The sequence below is a fragment of the Oryx dammah genome, unplaced genomic scaffold, assembly GCF_014754425.2.
Source record: "Oryx dammah isolate SB20612 unplaced genomic scaffold, SCBI_Odam_1.1 HiC_scaffold_17, whole genome shotgun sequence".
In the NCBI taxonomy this organism is placed as follows: domain Eukaryota; kingdom Metazoa; phylum Chordata; class Mammalia; order Artiodactyla; family Bovidae; genus Oryx; species Oryx dammah.
In genome coordinates this window covers 50376587-50391894 of record NW_024070201.1, presented here as the reverse complement: position 1 = coordinate 50391894, position 15308 = coordinate 50376587, and the positions used below count along the sequence as shown (strand labels likewise).

Genomic DNA, 15308 nt, shown 5'->3' with positions numbered 1-15308 from the left:
TTTAGCTTCTGCTTCAGGTTATTTTGGCTAGTTGTTAAAATTAAGTATCTGCAGTAAACAAAATTAGGTGGCTAATAACAGGATTGTGGTCCTCAGAGGAGAGGCAAGTAACAGTTATATATTCTGACAAGTATTACATATTTTCCTTAAATAATTTTTTTAAAGTTGTGTTAAGCCCTTATAAATATATGGTATATTTCAGGTGAAAGTTACACAGGAACTGAAAAACATTCAAGTTGAACAGATGACAAAACTTCAAGCCAAACATCAAGCAGAATGTGATTTGCTTGAAGATATGAGGTAAGGTTATAGTAAATAGTTGGAGAACTTCTATATCTCTGTTTCAAAGAACCTTTGAGTTACCAAGCCCCAGGAACTGATGATGGAATTTCCTTTTGGATTTCCTGCTTTAAGGTTGTTAGAGCTTTTACTCAGCTAGAAATTGTAACTGGAACTAACACAATACAAACTTTTTTTCCTTCAGTGGAGAAACCTATAATGTTCACATACTTTTATGAAAAAAAAGTTCTTACAAATTTATCAAATTATATAAACAGTGAAATGGAAACTCTCATTTAATCCTTCTAGTAAATTGACCTTTTTGCATTTATTGACCTTAACGATTTCACATGGAATTTTAAACTGACACCTGGTTAATGATTAATATCTGGGGGTGAGCCAGTCAACTTCAGGTGATTATTAGAACATGACAAATATAAGTTTGAACATTAAATTTAGTGGGACATGTGTTTATCGGATTTTATTGTTAAACTTAACCTGTATCCACAATCAGCTAACTTTGAATTTAAAAGATAAGACATCTTGCCAGCATTGTGAAAGTCAATAACTTTCTTTATAGAGGTAATCATGACTCAGTTTATTGAAAGAAACACCACTGTTTTAGCAGTTCTGTAATACAAACTGACAGTTCAGCAATATATTTTTGTAAAGGTTGATCTGCATGTTGAAACAGAGTAGCTGCCATTCTTATTTCCCTATATTAATGTATTTATTAAATTGAAGTTGGGTCTGTAAACCTCATCAGATTTTTTCCCATGCTGAACGAAACCTCATGTTGATTTCATGAAAAATACCAACTATATGTTGTTGTAATTATGTGTTCAGTTAGCTGAATTGTTCGTAGCCCAAAGATTTTTGATAGTTCTTTTTTATCCTATCCCATATTTAATTTAAGTAGTGTTTATGACTGTTTCTACTATTTACATATATTTTCAGGGTTTCTAACTAAGGCATATTAATTAGACTCATCCAAACTTGGATATACCAAGATCATTGTTTTCTGACTGGAAACTACTTTTTTTTTTAACTTTTATTTTTACTTTGGCGTATAGGTGAGTAACAATGTTGTGTTGGTTTCAGGTGAAAACTACTCTGTTTTAGTTCTGTATTTGTTTCTTTGCTTTTCTTGTGGCCATAGTGATATTTTTAGACTTAAATAATTCCTGTGCAAGATACCTGAAATTTTTCATATGGTTAAAATTAAGTTTGTAACAACTATTAAGTGAACTAAGGCATTTTATATTTTACCAGTTTAGGAAGGCAGACTTAGTTTGTAAGTAAAGTTCCTCTGTGGGGTATGAGTAGTCAGTAGTCAATGTCCTTTTGATTATATTCTAAAGACTTCTTGTTTGCATTCTTTTTCTCTATTTCCCCTATTGCCTCTTCCTTGACTTATGGTCAACTAGATGGACACACAGTTGCTGCTAAGTTGGTGTAGGTTGTTGCTCCCGCTGCTGCTGTTTAGTTGTTTGTATTATTCCTGACTTCATTACATTTCACTTGCATTGTTGCGGTAATATCCTAATTATTGCTTTAGTGTTCTCATATCTTCTAATCTTCTCCCAATCTCCGTTTAAATCTGTTTTCCACATTGTCATCAGTTAACTTTCTAATAACTATTACAAATGAGGTTCTCTGTGGTCTTCTGAATAAAGACCAAACACTCTGTTATAGCATATGTAGCCCTTTGCAAGCCAGCTGCAAGCTACAAGCTCCATTTTCCTGGCTTAGTTACTATCATTTCATGCCCATTTATCCTTCCTTCTTAATCCTCTGGCTTGGCCACTCAAGACTTCTGGTTATCTAATTGTGTTCTCTACATTCATGCCTTTGTTTGCACCCTCCCAGTTTTCATCTGGCAAATTCTAGTTACCATTTAAGTTTGTGAGTTTGCTCTTCTCTGTGATCTCAAATGATTTTGATTTGCACATGCTTCTGTCTTCATGTGAATTCCTTGAAGTCATAGGCTAAGTCTTACTCGGGTTTATATCTTTGTACTTTTTGTTTAAGCTGGCAGAATTGTTAAGTGGATGTAATTGGTTATATTTAAGTGCAGTTTATTAGTTTTTAGGTGATATATATTATAAGCTCTATTTATAGGGAGCTATAGATGGTGTTGGGTCTTCTTGGGTGGTTCAGTGGTAAATAATCTGCTTGTCAATGCAAGAGATTTGCAGTTCCTGCGTCAGGAAGATCCCTTGGAGAAGGGAATGACAACCTACTCCAGTATTCTTGCCTGGGAAATCCCATGCACAGAGGAGCCTGATGGGCTGCAGTCCATGGGGTCGCAAAGGAGTTGGACACAATTTAGTGACTAACAACAATAGGTGGTGTCATTGAGCTTGTGTTTTAATTTGACTCATGTAGGCACTGTAAATTGTACTGTGGCTATTTGATGTTGAGTATATGTGTGTGTGTCCATGCTCTTTGTGACCCCCATGGACTGTAACCAGGTTGCTCTGTCCATGGGATTTTCCTGGTAAGAATACTGGAGTGGGTTGCCATGTCCTCCAGGGAATCTTCCTGACCTAGGGATTGAACCAGAGTCTCCTGCCTTGGCAGGAGAATTCTTTACTACTGAGCCACCTAGGAAGCCAGAGTATATATGTATTTATGTATAATATGTAAATACAGTGATTGTTGGTGCACCAAGGATTAATGGGATTCTTTATATTTTAGAGGAGTGTGTTCTCCTTTGTATTAAATAAATGAGATGAATCCCTTCATTCTTATATAGTTGTGAGCAGAATACTGTACTACCTTCTAAAACATAACTTTAGATTTCTGATTTGCTTTTTTCTCCCTAATGGTAATGCAGAATTGAAAGTTTAAAATTGTCTGTTCTCAATAGTCATAACTTTTATTGCTTGAGGAGAAGGTGGTCTGGCTTTTCTGGTCTGTCTTAGCAAGTGGAATGACCTTTTAAAAATTCATTAGAAATCTCTGAGCTTGGATTTTTATATGTATTTTGTTGTAAAGGATCTTGCCTGCTTTTCCTTTTTTGAGGCTCTCACCACCACCTTCCACCCTAAAATCCCACAAATAGCTCTCCTCCTCACTGATGCATCCCCCTCCAGTGTTATACTCAGTTTAAAGTACTATAAATTTACTCTCCCCAAATTCAGACAGCTTTGATTTTTAACTTAAAGAAGTAGACAGAGAAAAAATTTTTGTGACTTTAAAAGAAGTTAAAAAAAGAAAAAAGTCCACAACATATCAAACTGTAAATAGGAAAATTTTATGCTGGGTTATAGCTTCCCTGGTGCCTCAGCAGTGAAAGAATCTGCCTGTATTGGAGGAGATGTGGGTCTACGTGTTTGATCCCCGGGTGTGGAAGAGCCCCTGGAGAAGGAAATGACAACCCACTCCAGTATTCTTGCCTGGGGAAATCCCATGATAGAGGAGCCTGGTGGACTACAGCCCATGGGGTCATAGAGAGTCAGACACAACTTAGCAACTAAACCACTATTACCACCAACCATGGCTAGTTCCCCACTCCCTCTCACCTTGTGGAATTTTGAAAGGAGGCTGATTATGGTATCGTGTTTTTTCCCCATTGCTCTCCTCCCCTTCTTCAGTTTATTTGTTCCAGGGGTGCATGTGGAAGCTGGTATATTGGGAGTGAAGTATGAAAGATAACTCATTTGTTGTTAATCAGGGACATTCCATGCTTTGGGGAGATTTTATACTGAAGTGTTTCCTGTTGACTTTTGCTGTCAGCAGTAGACAAGCACACTTTACTTTCTTTTTAGTTTATTATTAGTTTATTCTCTCTTTGCTTTCTAAGGCCATATATAAGTAAGTTTCCTACAGCCTATGTGGTGTTTATTAATATAATGTATTTCTTACTTATTCTAATGATGTGCTAACTCCAGTCAATAAAGAAAGTTCTTTGAAGGGACCCAGAATATAAAGAACTGCCTTCTCAGCAGACATTTTTAGGTTGTTATATAATATTTAAAAAATCTTAGAATTTTAGAGTCAGGTGGATACTATGGTATTTGTTGATTTTATAGATGAAAATGGGAACCAAGGCACAGTTGATAGGAAGTGAATCATATTGAGGTGGACTCTACCCACTCCAGTATTCTGGCCTGGAGAATTCCATGGACTGGATAGTCTACGAGGTCACAAACAGTCAGACACGACTGAGTGACTTTCACTTCACTAGACTTGTTTACTTTCCCATATCTGTATTTCCCAAGCTTTTAACCAAGGAACTCATAATGGCACCCATATTTGGAAATATTTGCCTATCAGAATACATTTTAACAAATAATTTGTGTTCTTACTTTTTATTTTTCATATACTGAGCTGTGAGTCAGCTTTGAGTCAGTATTTTAAAGCTAGTAACACGAGTACAACCAAAGGCAAAGATTCGTAAACTTTACCTCAGAGAGGGCTCAGTGTATGTATGATTTCTTACAGATGTTCTGAAAAATTTAAACTGGCTCAAGAAGCACTTCTCTTTTCACTGTAGACATCTGCAGGTCTAGTGACCTCAAGTGAGGAATTGCTATGCTATATGTTACCTTCTGGAGAAGGCAGTGGCACCCCACTCCAGTACTCTTGCCTGGAAAATCCCATGGACGGAGGAGTCTGGTGGGCTGCAGTCCATGGGGTCACTAAGAGTCGGGCACGACTGAGCGACTTCACTTTCACTTTTCACTTTCATGCGATGGAGAAGGAAATGGCAACCCACTCCAGTGTTCTTGCCTGGAGAATCCCAGAGACAGAGGAGCCTAGTGGGCTGCTGTCTATGGGGTCGCACAGAGTCGGACACGACTGAAGCGACTTAGCAGCAGCAGCATGTTACCTTCTCTAAACTGTTGGTTCATGGGGGTCACTGGGGATTGGATTCTGAAGTCTGGTGATGTGAGCTCTGAGACTTTTGTTGCATTGTCTCAGATACCTTTATATATAAAAGGTAAACTTAGAGGTAATCTGGCTTCCCAAGTGTTGCTAGCAGTAAAGAACCAGCCAATGCAGGAGACCTAAGAGACTCAGGTTTGATCCCTGGGTCAGGAGGATCCCCTGGAGGAGGGCATGGCACCCCACTCCAGTATTCTCGCCTGGAGAATCCCATGGGTAGAGGAGCCTGGCAGGCTATAGTCCATAGGGTCGTACAGAGTCGGATATGGCTGAATCGACTTAGCACGCAGAAGTAATCTGGTCTTGTTTGTTGTTCATGCACTCATTTGTTTGCGACTCTTTGCAACTCCGTGGACTGCAGCATGCCAGGTTTCTCTGTGCCTCACTGTCTTCTGGAGCTTGCTCAAACTCATGTCTGGGTCAGTGATGCCATCCAACCATCTCGTCCTCTCTTGCCCCCTTCTCCTCCTGCCTTCAATCTTTCCTAGCATCAGGATCTTTTCTAATGAGTTAGCTCTTTACATCACGTGGCCAAAGTATTGGAACTTCAAAATCAGTCCTCCCAATAAATATTCAGGATTTATTTCATTTAGGATTGATTGGTTTGATCTCCTTGCAGTCCAAGGGACTCTCAGGAATCTTCTCCAGCACCACAGTTCAAAAGCATCAATTCTTTGACACTCAGCCTTCTCTATGGTCCAAGTCTCACATCGGTACAGGACTACTGGAAAAACCATAGCTTTGACTAAATGGGCCTTTGTCAGTGAAGTAATGTCTCTGCTTTTAAATACACTGTCTAGGTTGTTACAGCTTTCCTTCCAAGGAGGGAGCATCTTTTAATTTCATGGTTGCAGTCACTGTCTGCAGTGATTTTGGAGCCCAAGAAGATAAAGTCTGTCATTTTCTATTTTTTCCCCATCTATTTGCCATGAAGTGATGGGACCAGATACCATGATCTTAGTTTTTTGAATGTTGAGTTTTAAGCCAGCTTTTTCACTCTCCTCTTTCATCTTCATCAAGAGACTCTTTAGTTCCTCTTCACTTTCTGCCATAAGGGTGGTGTCATCTGCATATCTGAGGTTATTGATATTTCTCCCGGCAATCTTGATTCCAGCTTGTGTTTCATCCAGTCTGGCATTTCACATGATGTACTCTGCATATAAGTTAAGTAAGAAGGGTAGGGGTTTTAAATTTTTATTTATTTAAGAATTGTTTTTTAAGCTTATTGTCTACTGGCACCTAGTATTATTTATGATAATTCTTCTGACAGTTGTTTGGTTTTTAATTTTTAGCCATACCCCGAGGCATGTGGGCCCTTAGTACCCCAAACAGGGACCAAACCTGTGCCCCCTGCACTGGAAGGCAGAGTCTTAACCTCTGGACCTCCAGGGAAATTCCTAGAGGGTTTTTAAAAAACAGATTTATTGAGATCTAATTCACTTGCCATACAGTTAACCCATTCAGAGTGGGTTTTTTTTTTTTTTTGGTATATTCATAGGGTTATACAACCCTCATTATACTTCAGAACATTTTTGGTCTCCTTTCAAGAAACCACTTATTAGCAGTCACTTCCCATCACCTTATCCAGCCTTAAGCAATTGCGTTCTCTCTCTGTGGAAGTAAAATCTGTATAAATGGAATCATACAACATGTGGTCTTCAGCTTTTACTTAGCATAATATTTTCAAGGTTCATCCATTTTATGGCATCAGTACTTCATTCCTTTTTTATGGCAGGATAATATTCCATTGTGTGGGTATACTACATTCTTTTAATCTATTCATCAGTTGATGGGCTTTTTTGCTATTATGAATAATGTTCCTTTGAGCAAATTTTTCTGTGGACTTATATTTTCATTTCTCTTGGGTATATACCTAGTAGTGGAATTGCTGAGTTTTGTGGTAACTCTATATTTAACTTTTTGAGGAACTTTGAAATTGTTTTCCGAAGTGGCTATGCCATTTTATATTCCTGCTAGCTATAATGTAGGAAGGTTCCAGTTTCTATACATTTTACCAATGTTTGTTATTGTCTGTCTTTTGATTATAGCGATTCTAGTAGGCGTGATTGTCGTTGCTTAGTTGCTAAGTCATGTCTGACTCTTTGTGGCCCCATGGACTGTAGCCCGCCACACTTCTCTGTCCATGGAAGTTTTCAGGCAAGAATAGTGGAGTGGTTTGGCCTTTCCTTCTCTGGGGACCAATCCAACCCAAGTCTCCTGCCTGGCAGGCCGATTATTTACCACAGAACCACCTGGGAAGCCTTTATTAGGTATGAAGTGGTATCATATTGTGGCTTTGATTTGCATTTCCCTAATAGCTTATGATGTTGCGCGCTTTTGTGTGTGCTTACTGGCTGTTTGCATATCTTCTTTGGAGAAATGTCTATTCAAATTCTTTGCCCTTTTTTAAGTTGGATTATCTTTTTCCTGTTGAGTTGTGAGAGTTCCTTTTTTGGCTCTGCGGGGCCTTAATTGTCATGTGTGCTTCTCTGGTTGTGGCACGTGGGCTCTTTAGTAATGGCATGAAGGCTTAGTTGCCCCATGGCATGTGGGATCTTAGTTCCTCAACCAGGTATCGAACCCGTGCTCCCTGCATTGGAAGGCAGATTCTTAGCCACTGGGGCAACAGGGAAGTCCCATAAACGTTCTTTATACATTTATCTTATCAGCTATATGATTTGCAAACATATGCAGTATTTTTCCCACTCTGAGGTGATTCTTATGTGCTCTGAATTTTGAAAACCACTGAAGTGGTAAAAAAGAGTAAGAACTTGGAAGATAGACCAGAGATTGAAACCCAGCTCTGCCACTTATTAGCTGGATCATCTAGGACAAATTACTAAGTTCTCTGAGCCTCATATTTCATGTATGTAAAATAAGGTTAATGCCTAACTTTTTGCTGCTCTGTAAAGAGTTAAACCAGATAGGTAAAACGCCAAGCATGGTAGATGTTCACCATTGGTAGCTTCAGGATATGCAAGATAACAAAGTAAGTTATTGCGTATTTTTTTTAAATCTAGTTTTAATTTATTTTTAATTGAAGGATAGTCTCTTTTCAGTGTTGTGTTGGTTTCTACCATACATCAGTATGAATCAGCCGTAGGTATACATGTGCCCCTTCCCTCGTGAATGTCCCTTCCACCCCATCCCACTTCTCTAGGTTGTAATAGTACACCAGTTTGAGCTCCTTGAGTCATACAGCAGATTCCCACTGGCTATCTATATTTATTGTGTTTTATTAATTCTCATAAGCATATATTTTTACATTCTTAGATTTCTAAAATCTGGATCCATCTTATAGTTGCTTTTGTTTATGATGTGGTTGTTGTCTCTTCATGCACAGAACTTGCAGAGTAGTTTTCAGCAGGCTTGGAAGAAAATCCCAGAGATATGGTTAGAATACAAATGCTGGATCACCCAGGGATTTCATGGCACAGAAGATGATATTGTGTGGAAAAACGGTAATGACTGATTTTAAAAAGTGATTCAGAAGAATTTGAGCCTGGGTGTGACCAATTTATTTCTTTTACCTTTTAAAAATTATGCACAGGAGCAATGTATGCTAAAAATTTAATGAAGCTCTTTTAATAAGTAAAGTTGTGATACAGCATTGTATCAATTTAAATGGGAGCATTATTTCTTAGTGTAACACAGTGTGACTTGTAATCAGTGGAGTTTTAGATAATGAAAATTGGAAGTCGGAAGTTAGGTTCTGGACCCTGGTCTTTTTTATGCATTCAGCAAATATTATTGTTTGTCAATCTAGTATTCTTTCAAATTAGAATGTAAAGATGAATTAAATCATGAGAGGGAGAATTTTTTTTAAACAGAGTTAGATGGAATTAAACTAAGGAGTAATAATGAAAGTTACCCACCACTTGGGTTAAGAACAGAAGTGCTGAAGAATTTTTATGTACGATATTCCTTGATCTGGTCTTTTTAGCCACAGTTATATGAATATGGAGATTGTAAAGGTGATCTGAGTGGTAGGTTAGCTGATCACAGCTACTGGAATGGGCCCTAGCTTAGAGACATACAACATGGATATGAATCCTAGTTGTTAATCTTTATTAATTATGTGACGTTGGGCACAAGTCACTTAAACTTCTCTGAGCCTCATGTTTCTTATCAGCAATGATAATTTTAATACCTTATGGGGTTATTTTGATAATTAAAGTAGCTCACATAAAAGCTTTCTTGCCTAGTGCATGGAACATGGTAGATGCTCAACAAATGCGTGTGGAATGCAGTTTTGTTAAGTAATTAAGAACAGTTCAGAAATCACAGTCTTTGGCTTACTCATCCTGTAAAGAGTTAACCTGTGAATTAAAAAACGTAATGAACCTCAAAGGTAAACTGTTCAGTAATGCTAAAGAATTTCCTTCACCAAGCTCAGCAGTCCTAGGTACCTTCCATCTTTCTATGTGTTGATAATGATTCCCCTTGTGATTGCAGATGGCATATGCAATTCCAAGTATGCTAATCTCATACAACATTAGGTAGAAAAAGAGGAAGTGCAATTTTTCCTTATGCAAAATTTCTCTCCTTGCATTCCCTCCTTTCCTTCTATGAGGGAAGACAATTTCTACCAGAAAATTTCCCAAAAGACTTTCCCTTGTATCTTGTTGCTTAAGTTTACTTCATATGCCCTTGCAGCCTAGCTGCAGAGGAGGCTGGGAATGAGATTACCTTCTTGGAGAAGTGATCCTTGCCAGTAAGAAATAGATACTGGTGGCACTAATACAGCTTTTCCACATTACTTATTGCCCTGTTTGCCACAGGGACCCATTTCTAGTTTACTCCTAGTAGTTCCCATAAAAGATATGTTGATGTTAGATTATAAAAGATATAGCTAGAATTCCAGTTGTTCCAAGATTAGGAATAAGAGATTCTTTAGAAACCATTTGTATCTCCTCCTCTCAATTCCTTTGAAGTTCACTGACTTAGGTCAGGAGCAGGCTTTTGCATTTACCTTAAATAATGGGCCAGTAGGCCAGTGGCCTCTTAGGATTCTCCTCTTAAAAACACAGGAGTGGTTAATGATCTTGCCACTTTTGGCCTTCTGATAATTTGGGGGAAATCATGGTCTAAGGACCCTCCAGAGAGTACCATTTTTGCTGAAGTCCTTTTACTTCTTAGGTGAAAGCATTAATAAGTAGTGAAGTGGCCAAACTGAAAGCTGGGAAGGACAAATATGAGCTTGAATTACTCCTACCTGAGTAGTTTACCCTAATAATTGAGGATTGGCAATTCAGTCTTGAACGTATAAAGTATGAAACCTCTTACCTGAGGAGGCCTGTGGTGCTCAGTTGATGTTTGTCTTTGTAAATTCTTCGAATGCCCATTTGAATCTCACAGATGCTGTTTGTTGGTATCAGTCTTCAGGAATGATCTGATGCATAAGCAGGAGTTAGTTTGTAAGTCTGGTTTGTGCTGTTGACTCTTGAGTGACTAATTTGGGAAGTAGGCACAGAAACTTGCAACCATCTCCTTTGTTCCATTGCCGCAGATTTCCTGTCATGTGTTGGTCAGGACTAACTTAATAGAATATTAGCTGATATTTTTATTTCATTTTATTGTTTCTTCATAATATTCTTGGTTATACTTTAACGTTCCATTTGATCTCATTTTTGGCATTCATATGCGAGTATCTTGTCATCTGGATGTTTTCTGTTTTGTGAGTAATCCCAATTCAAAAAGAAAATGTTATTTCTGGTGTTAAAGAAAAGTGCTACCACATCTGTGGTCCCACAAGAAACAACTGGGAATGTATACCCCTTGATTATATTTTAGTGTTGTTTACCCTCCACTGGTGGCTGGAGAAGGAGATGAGAGGCAGAGACTTTTAAAAATAAAATTTTTTTGGCTATACCCCACAGCATGTGGGACCTTAGTTCTCCGATGGGATTGAACCAGTGCCCCCTGCATTGTGAGGCCGGGTCTGGATGATCAGGGAAGTCCCTTAGACTTTTTATTGTATACCTTTTTGTGTAAGTTTGAATTTGGAACTATGTGAATATTATATACTCTTAAAACTAAAACTAAATGATTCAGTATTGGTAAGAAAAATTTTTTTAAGCTCTACGATTAAGTGTCAATGTAGCATTTATTTATTTATTTAATTTTTTGGTTGTGCTGCATCTTTGTTGCTGGTTGTGGGCTTTCTTTAGTTGTGACGAGTTGGGGCTACCCTTCATTGCAGGGCACGAGCTTCTCATTGCGGTGGTTTCTCTTGTTGCAGAGCACAGGCTGTAGGTGCATGGGCTTCAGTATTTGCAGCATTCAGGCTCAGTAGTTGTGGCACATGGGCCTAGTTCCTCAGCATGTGGAATCTTCCCAGGCCAGGGATTGAACCTGTGTCCCTTGTCTTGGCTGATGGATTTCTATCTACTGTACCACCAAGGAAGTCCAATATTGGTAAATATTTTATTGCATGTATGTTAGAGATAATATACTGTAAGAGTTTATATTAGGCGCTTCCCTGGTGGCTCAGAGGATAAAGCATCTGCCTGCAATGCAGGAGACCCGGGTTCGATCCCTGCCAGTATTCTTGCCTGGAGAATCCCATGGACAGAGGAGCCAGTTGATAAAATGTCATTTTTGACCTTTAATTAGTATTTAGTGAAGTTATTTTCATCATTAATAGACTTTACAGTTTATTTCTAATATATACCAAATATTAAGAACACTTGATTCACAAACTTCTGTTTGTAATATGACTGATCTCAAGCAGGTTATAATTCAGAGTTGGAGAAATAGGCTTTGTGTACTATTGTGTTCCTTTCTTTCTGTGTTTTTTAATTGTTTTGCCTTCAAACAAGTAAACATTGGGTGATTAAATTCATGTCCAGGCTCAAATTTTATTTTAGTTAACTTTATTCAGAGATTTTATATCATAGTCATCATTTAACATATTGTTTCTATGGTAAAATGTATTTTTGGGGAATTCTGTTTCATCTGTAGAGGTATTTTATACACTAGTTTTCTCAGCTTTATTGACCTAACTGAATATTTTTGGTATTCCATTTTCTTCTCTTGCAATTTTAGCTATACCTGTTTTTCAGGTGGTGGTTTTAGGTGTTACACCATGCATTTTTAATCTATCATTGTTTATCTGAGTTAATAATACTAGATTGGTGAAAAGTAATTGTGGTTTTGGACCATGAATTTTAAATCATTATAACTAGATGCAGACATATCTTTATTAATCAAAATAGGAACCATTACAATCAACACATTTTTGCCAACGAGAAATAAGTCTATTTATGCCTGTAGCTTAAAAATACATGCCTTGGGAGTCAGTGAACTCTTGGAAAGCATTTTCTGCCTCCTGGTGGTTGTGGAAGCATTTTGCCTGCAAAAAGTTGTTGAGATGCTTGAATAAGTGGTAGTCGGTTGGAGAGAGGTCAGGTGAATATGGCAGATGAGGCAATACTTTGTAGCCCGGTTTGTTCAACTTTTGAAGTGTTGGTTGTGCAACGTGCAGTTGGGCATTGTGGAGAATGGGGCCCTTTCTGTTGACCAATGCCGGCTGCAGGCGTTGCAGTTTTTGGTGCATCTCATCAATTTGCTGAGCATACTTTTCCGATGTAATGGTTTCACCAGGATTCAGAGAGCTGTAGTGGATCAGACTGGCAGCAGACCACCAGTGACCATGACCTTTCTTTTTTTGGTGCAAGTTTGGTGTTGGGAAGTTCTTTGGAGCCTCTTCTCGGTCCATTCACTGAGCTGGTTGTCACATAATAATCCACTTTTTGTCACAAATAACCACCAATTGAGAAATGAATGGTTCATTGTTGTTGCATAGAATAAAAGAAGATGACACTTCAAAACAATGAATTTTTTTTTTTAATCTGCAGTTAGCTCATGAGGTACCTACTTATCTAGCTTTTTCATCTTTCCAATTTGCTTCCAATGCTGAATGACCATAAAATGGTCAACATTGAGTTCATTGGCAACTTCTTGTGTAGCTATAAGAGGATCAGCTTCAGTGATCAATAATCACCTGCTTGTTGTCAGCTTTTGGTGATCCGCCACTACACTCCTCATCTTCAAGGCTCTCATCTTCTTTGCAAAACCTCTTGAACCACCATTGCACTGTATGTTCGTTAGCAGTTCCTGGGCCAAATGTATTGAGGTTTGCGTTGTCTCCATTGTTTAATGACCCATTTTGAACTTGAATAAGAAAGTCACTCAAATTTGCTTTTTGTTTAACATCATTTCCGTAGTCTAAAATGCATATAAAATAAATAGCAAGTAATAATTCATTAGCAAAAAACGTAAAGCAAGAAATGCACATTAAAATGATATATAACATAACCACATTTATTTAAGAACGTGTTCCAATATCAAATGGCAAAGTTCAGCAGTGTAAAACTGCAATTACTTTTGTACCAGTCTAATAAAAACTGTAATGTGATATCTCATTGTGGTTTAAATTGCATTTCCATTTAGTGTATCTTGAAGTTCAGGTCTGCTAGTGTCAATTTAGTTTTGTTTTATGTGAAAATTTCATCATATAGTCATTTTGAGGGTATAGTTGCTGGGTAATGATTGCTGGCTTGACAGTTTATTAAAATTGAGGTGTAGCTGGTTTACAATGTTGTACTATATAGCAAAGTGATTCAGTTATATATATACACACATACATGTATGTGTGTGTGTGTAGTCTTTTCAGATTATTTTCCATCATAGGATGTTGAATATAGTTCCCTTTGCTGTATAGTAGGACCTTGTTGCTTATCTACTTTATTTTTTATAATTTTATTTATTTACTTGGCTGCATCAAGTTTTACTGGCTGCACATGGGGTCTTTGTTGCACCATGTGTGATCTGTCTTTGTGGCGCATGGACTCTAGTTGTGGCTTGAGGGCTCAGTAGTTGCAGGACACAGGCTCTCTAGTTGTGTTGAGCAGGCTCCAGAGCTTTTGGGCTCAGTAGTTGTGGTGCATGGGCTTAGCTGCTCTGTAGCATTTGGGATCATAGTTCCCTGACCAGGGATTGAACCCTGGTCTCCTTCTTTACAGGGTGGATTCTTAACCACCGGACCACCAGGAAAGTCCTGTTTACCTATTTTATATATAGTAGTGAGTACCTGTTAACACTCCTAATTTATCGCTCTCAGCTCTTTTTCCCCTTTGGTAACTCTGTTTTCTGTGTCCTCTGTTTATGTTTTGTAAATAAGTTCATTTGTATCATTTTTTAGATTTCTTATATAAGTGATGTCATATGGTATTTGCCTTTCTCTGTAGGATTTTACTTAGTATGATAATCTTCAAGTCCATCCATGTTGCTGCAAATGGCATTTTTCATTCTTTTTTATAACTGAAAGATATTCCATTTTATTTATATGCCATATCTGCTTTAGCCATTCATTTGTTGATGGGCATTTAGGTTGTTTTCCTATGTATTGTAAACAGTGTTGCTGTGAACATTGAGCTGCATGTATCTTTTCAAATTAAGGGTTTTCTCTGGATGTTTGCCTGCAGGTGGGTTTGTCGTACGGTAGCTCTGCTTTTAGTTTTCTGTGAAACCGCCATACTGTTTTCCATAGCAGCTGTATCAACTTACATTTCCACCAACAGTTTGAAGTGTTCTGAAGTGTTCCCTTTTCTCCATATCCTCTCCAGCATTATTATTTGTAGGCTTTTGATGATAGCCATTCTGACCAGTGTGAAGTGATACCTCATTGTAGTTTTGATTTGTATTTCTCTAATAGTCAACATTGTTGAGCAACCTTCCATATGCTTTTCGGCCATCTATATGTCTTCTTTGGAGAAATGTCTGTTTAGGTCTTCTGCCCAATTTTTGATTTTTTTGTTTTTTTTTTGATATTGAGCTGTTTGAGGTATTTGTATATTTTGGAAATTAAACCCTTTTTCGTCACAGCATTTGCAAATATTTTCTCCCTGGGAAATATTTCTCACCATTCTGTAGGTGGTCTTTCATTTTGTATATGTTTCCTTTGCTGTGCAAAAGCTTATAAGTTTTAGATCCCCTTTGTTTATTTTTGCTTTTATTTCTAGGATATACCACATTTCATTTATCCATTCATCAGCTGATGGATGTTTGGGTTGTTTCACTTTTGGCTATTATGAGTAAGCCTTCTGGGAACATTCATGTACATGTTTTCCCCA

General features: G+C 37.8%; 1 protein-coding gene across 2 annotated transcripts in view; it reads left to right on the top strand.

The window, feature by feature from the left end:
• The window catches only part of FCHSD2 (FCH and double SH3 domains 2), a 240119-nt gene that overhangs the window by 2053 nt on the left and 222758 nt on the right, over window positions 1-15308 (top strand). For both annotated transcript variants that reach the window (XM_040258786.1, XM_040258787.1), the window contains exon 2: window positions 203-300. In XM_040258786.1, the coding sequence (XP_040114720.1) occupies window positions 203-300 (98 nt within the window). The remainder of the gene's footprint in view (window positions 1-202; window positions 301-15308) is intronic.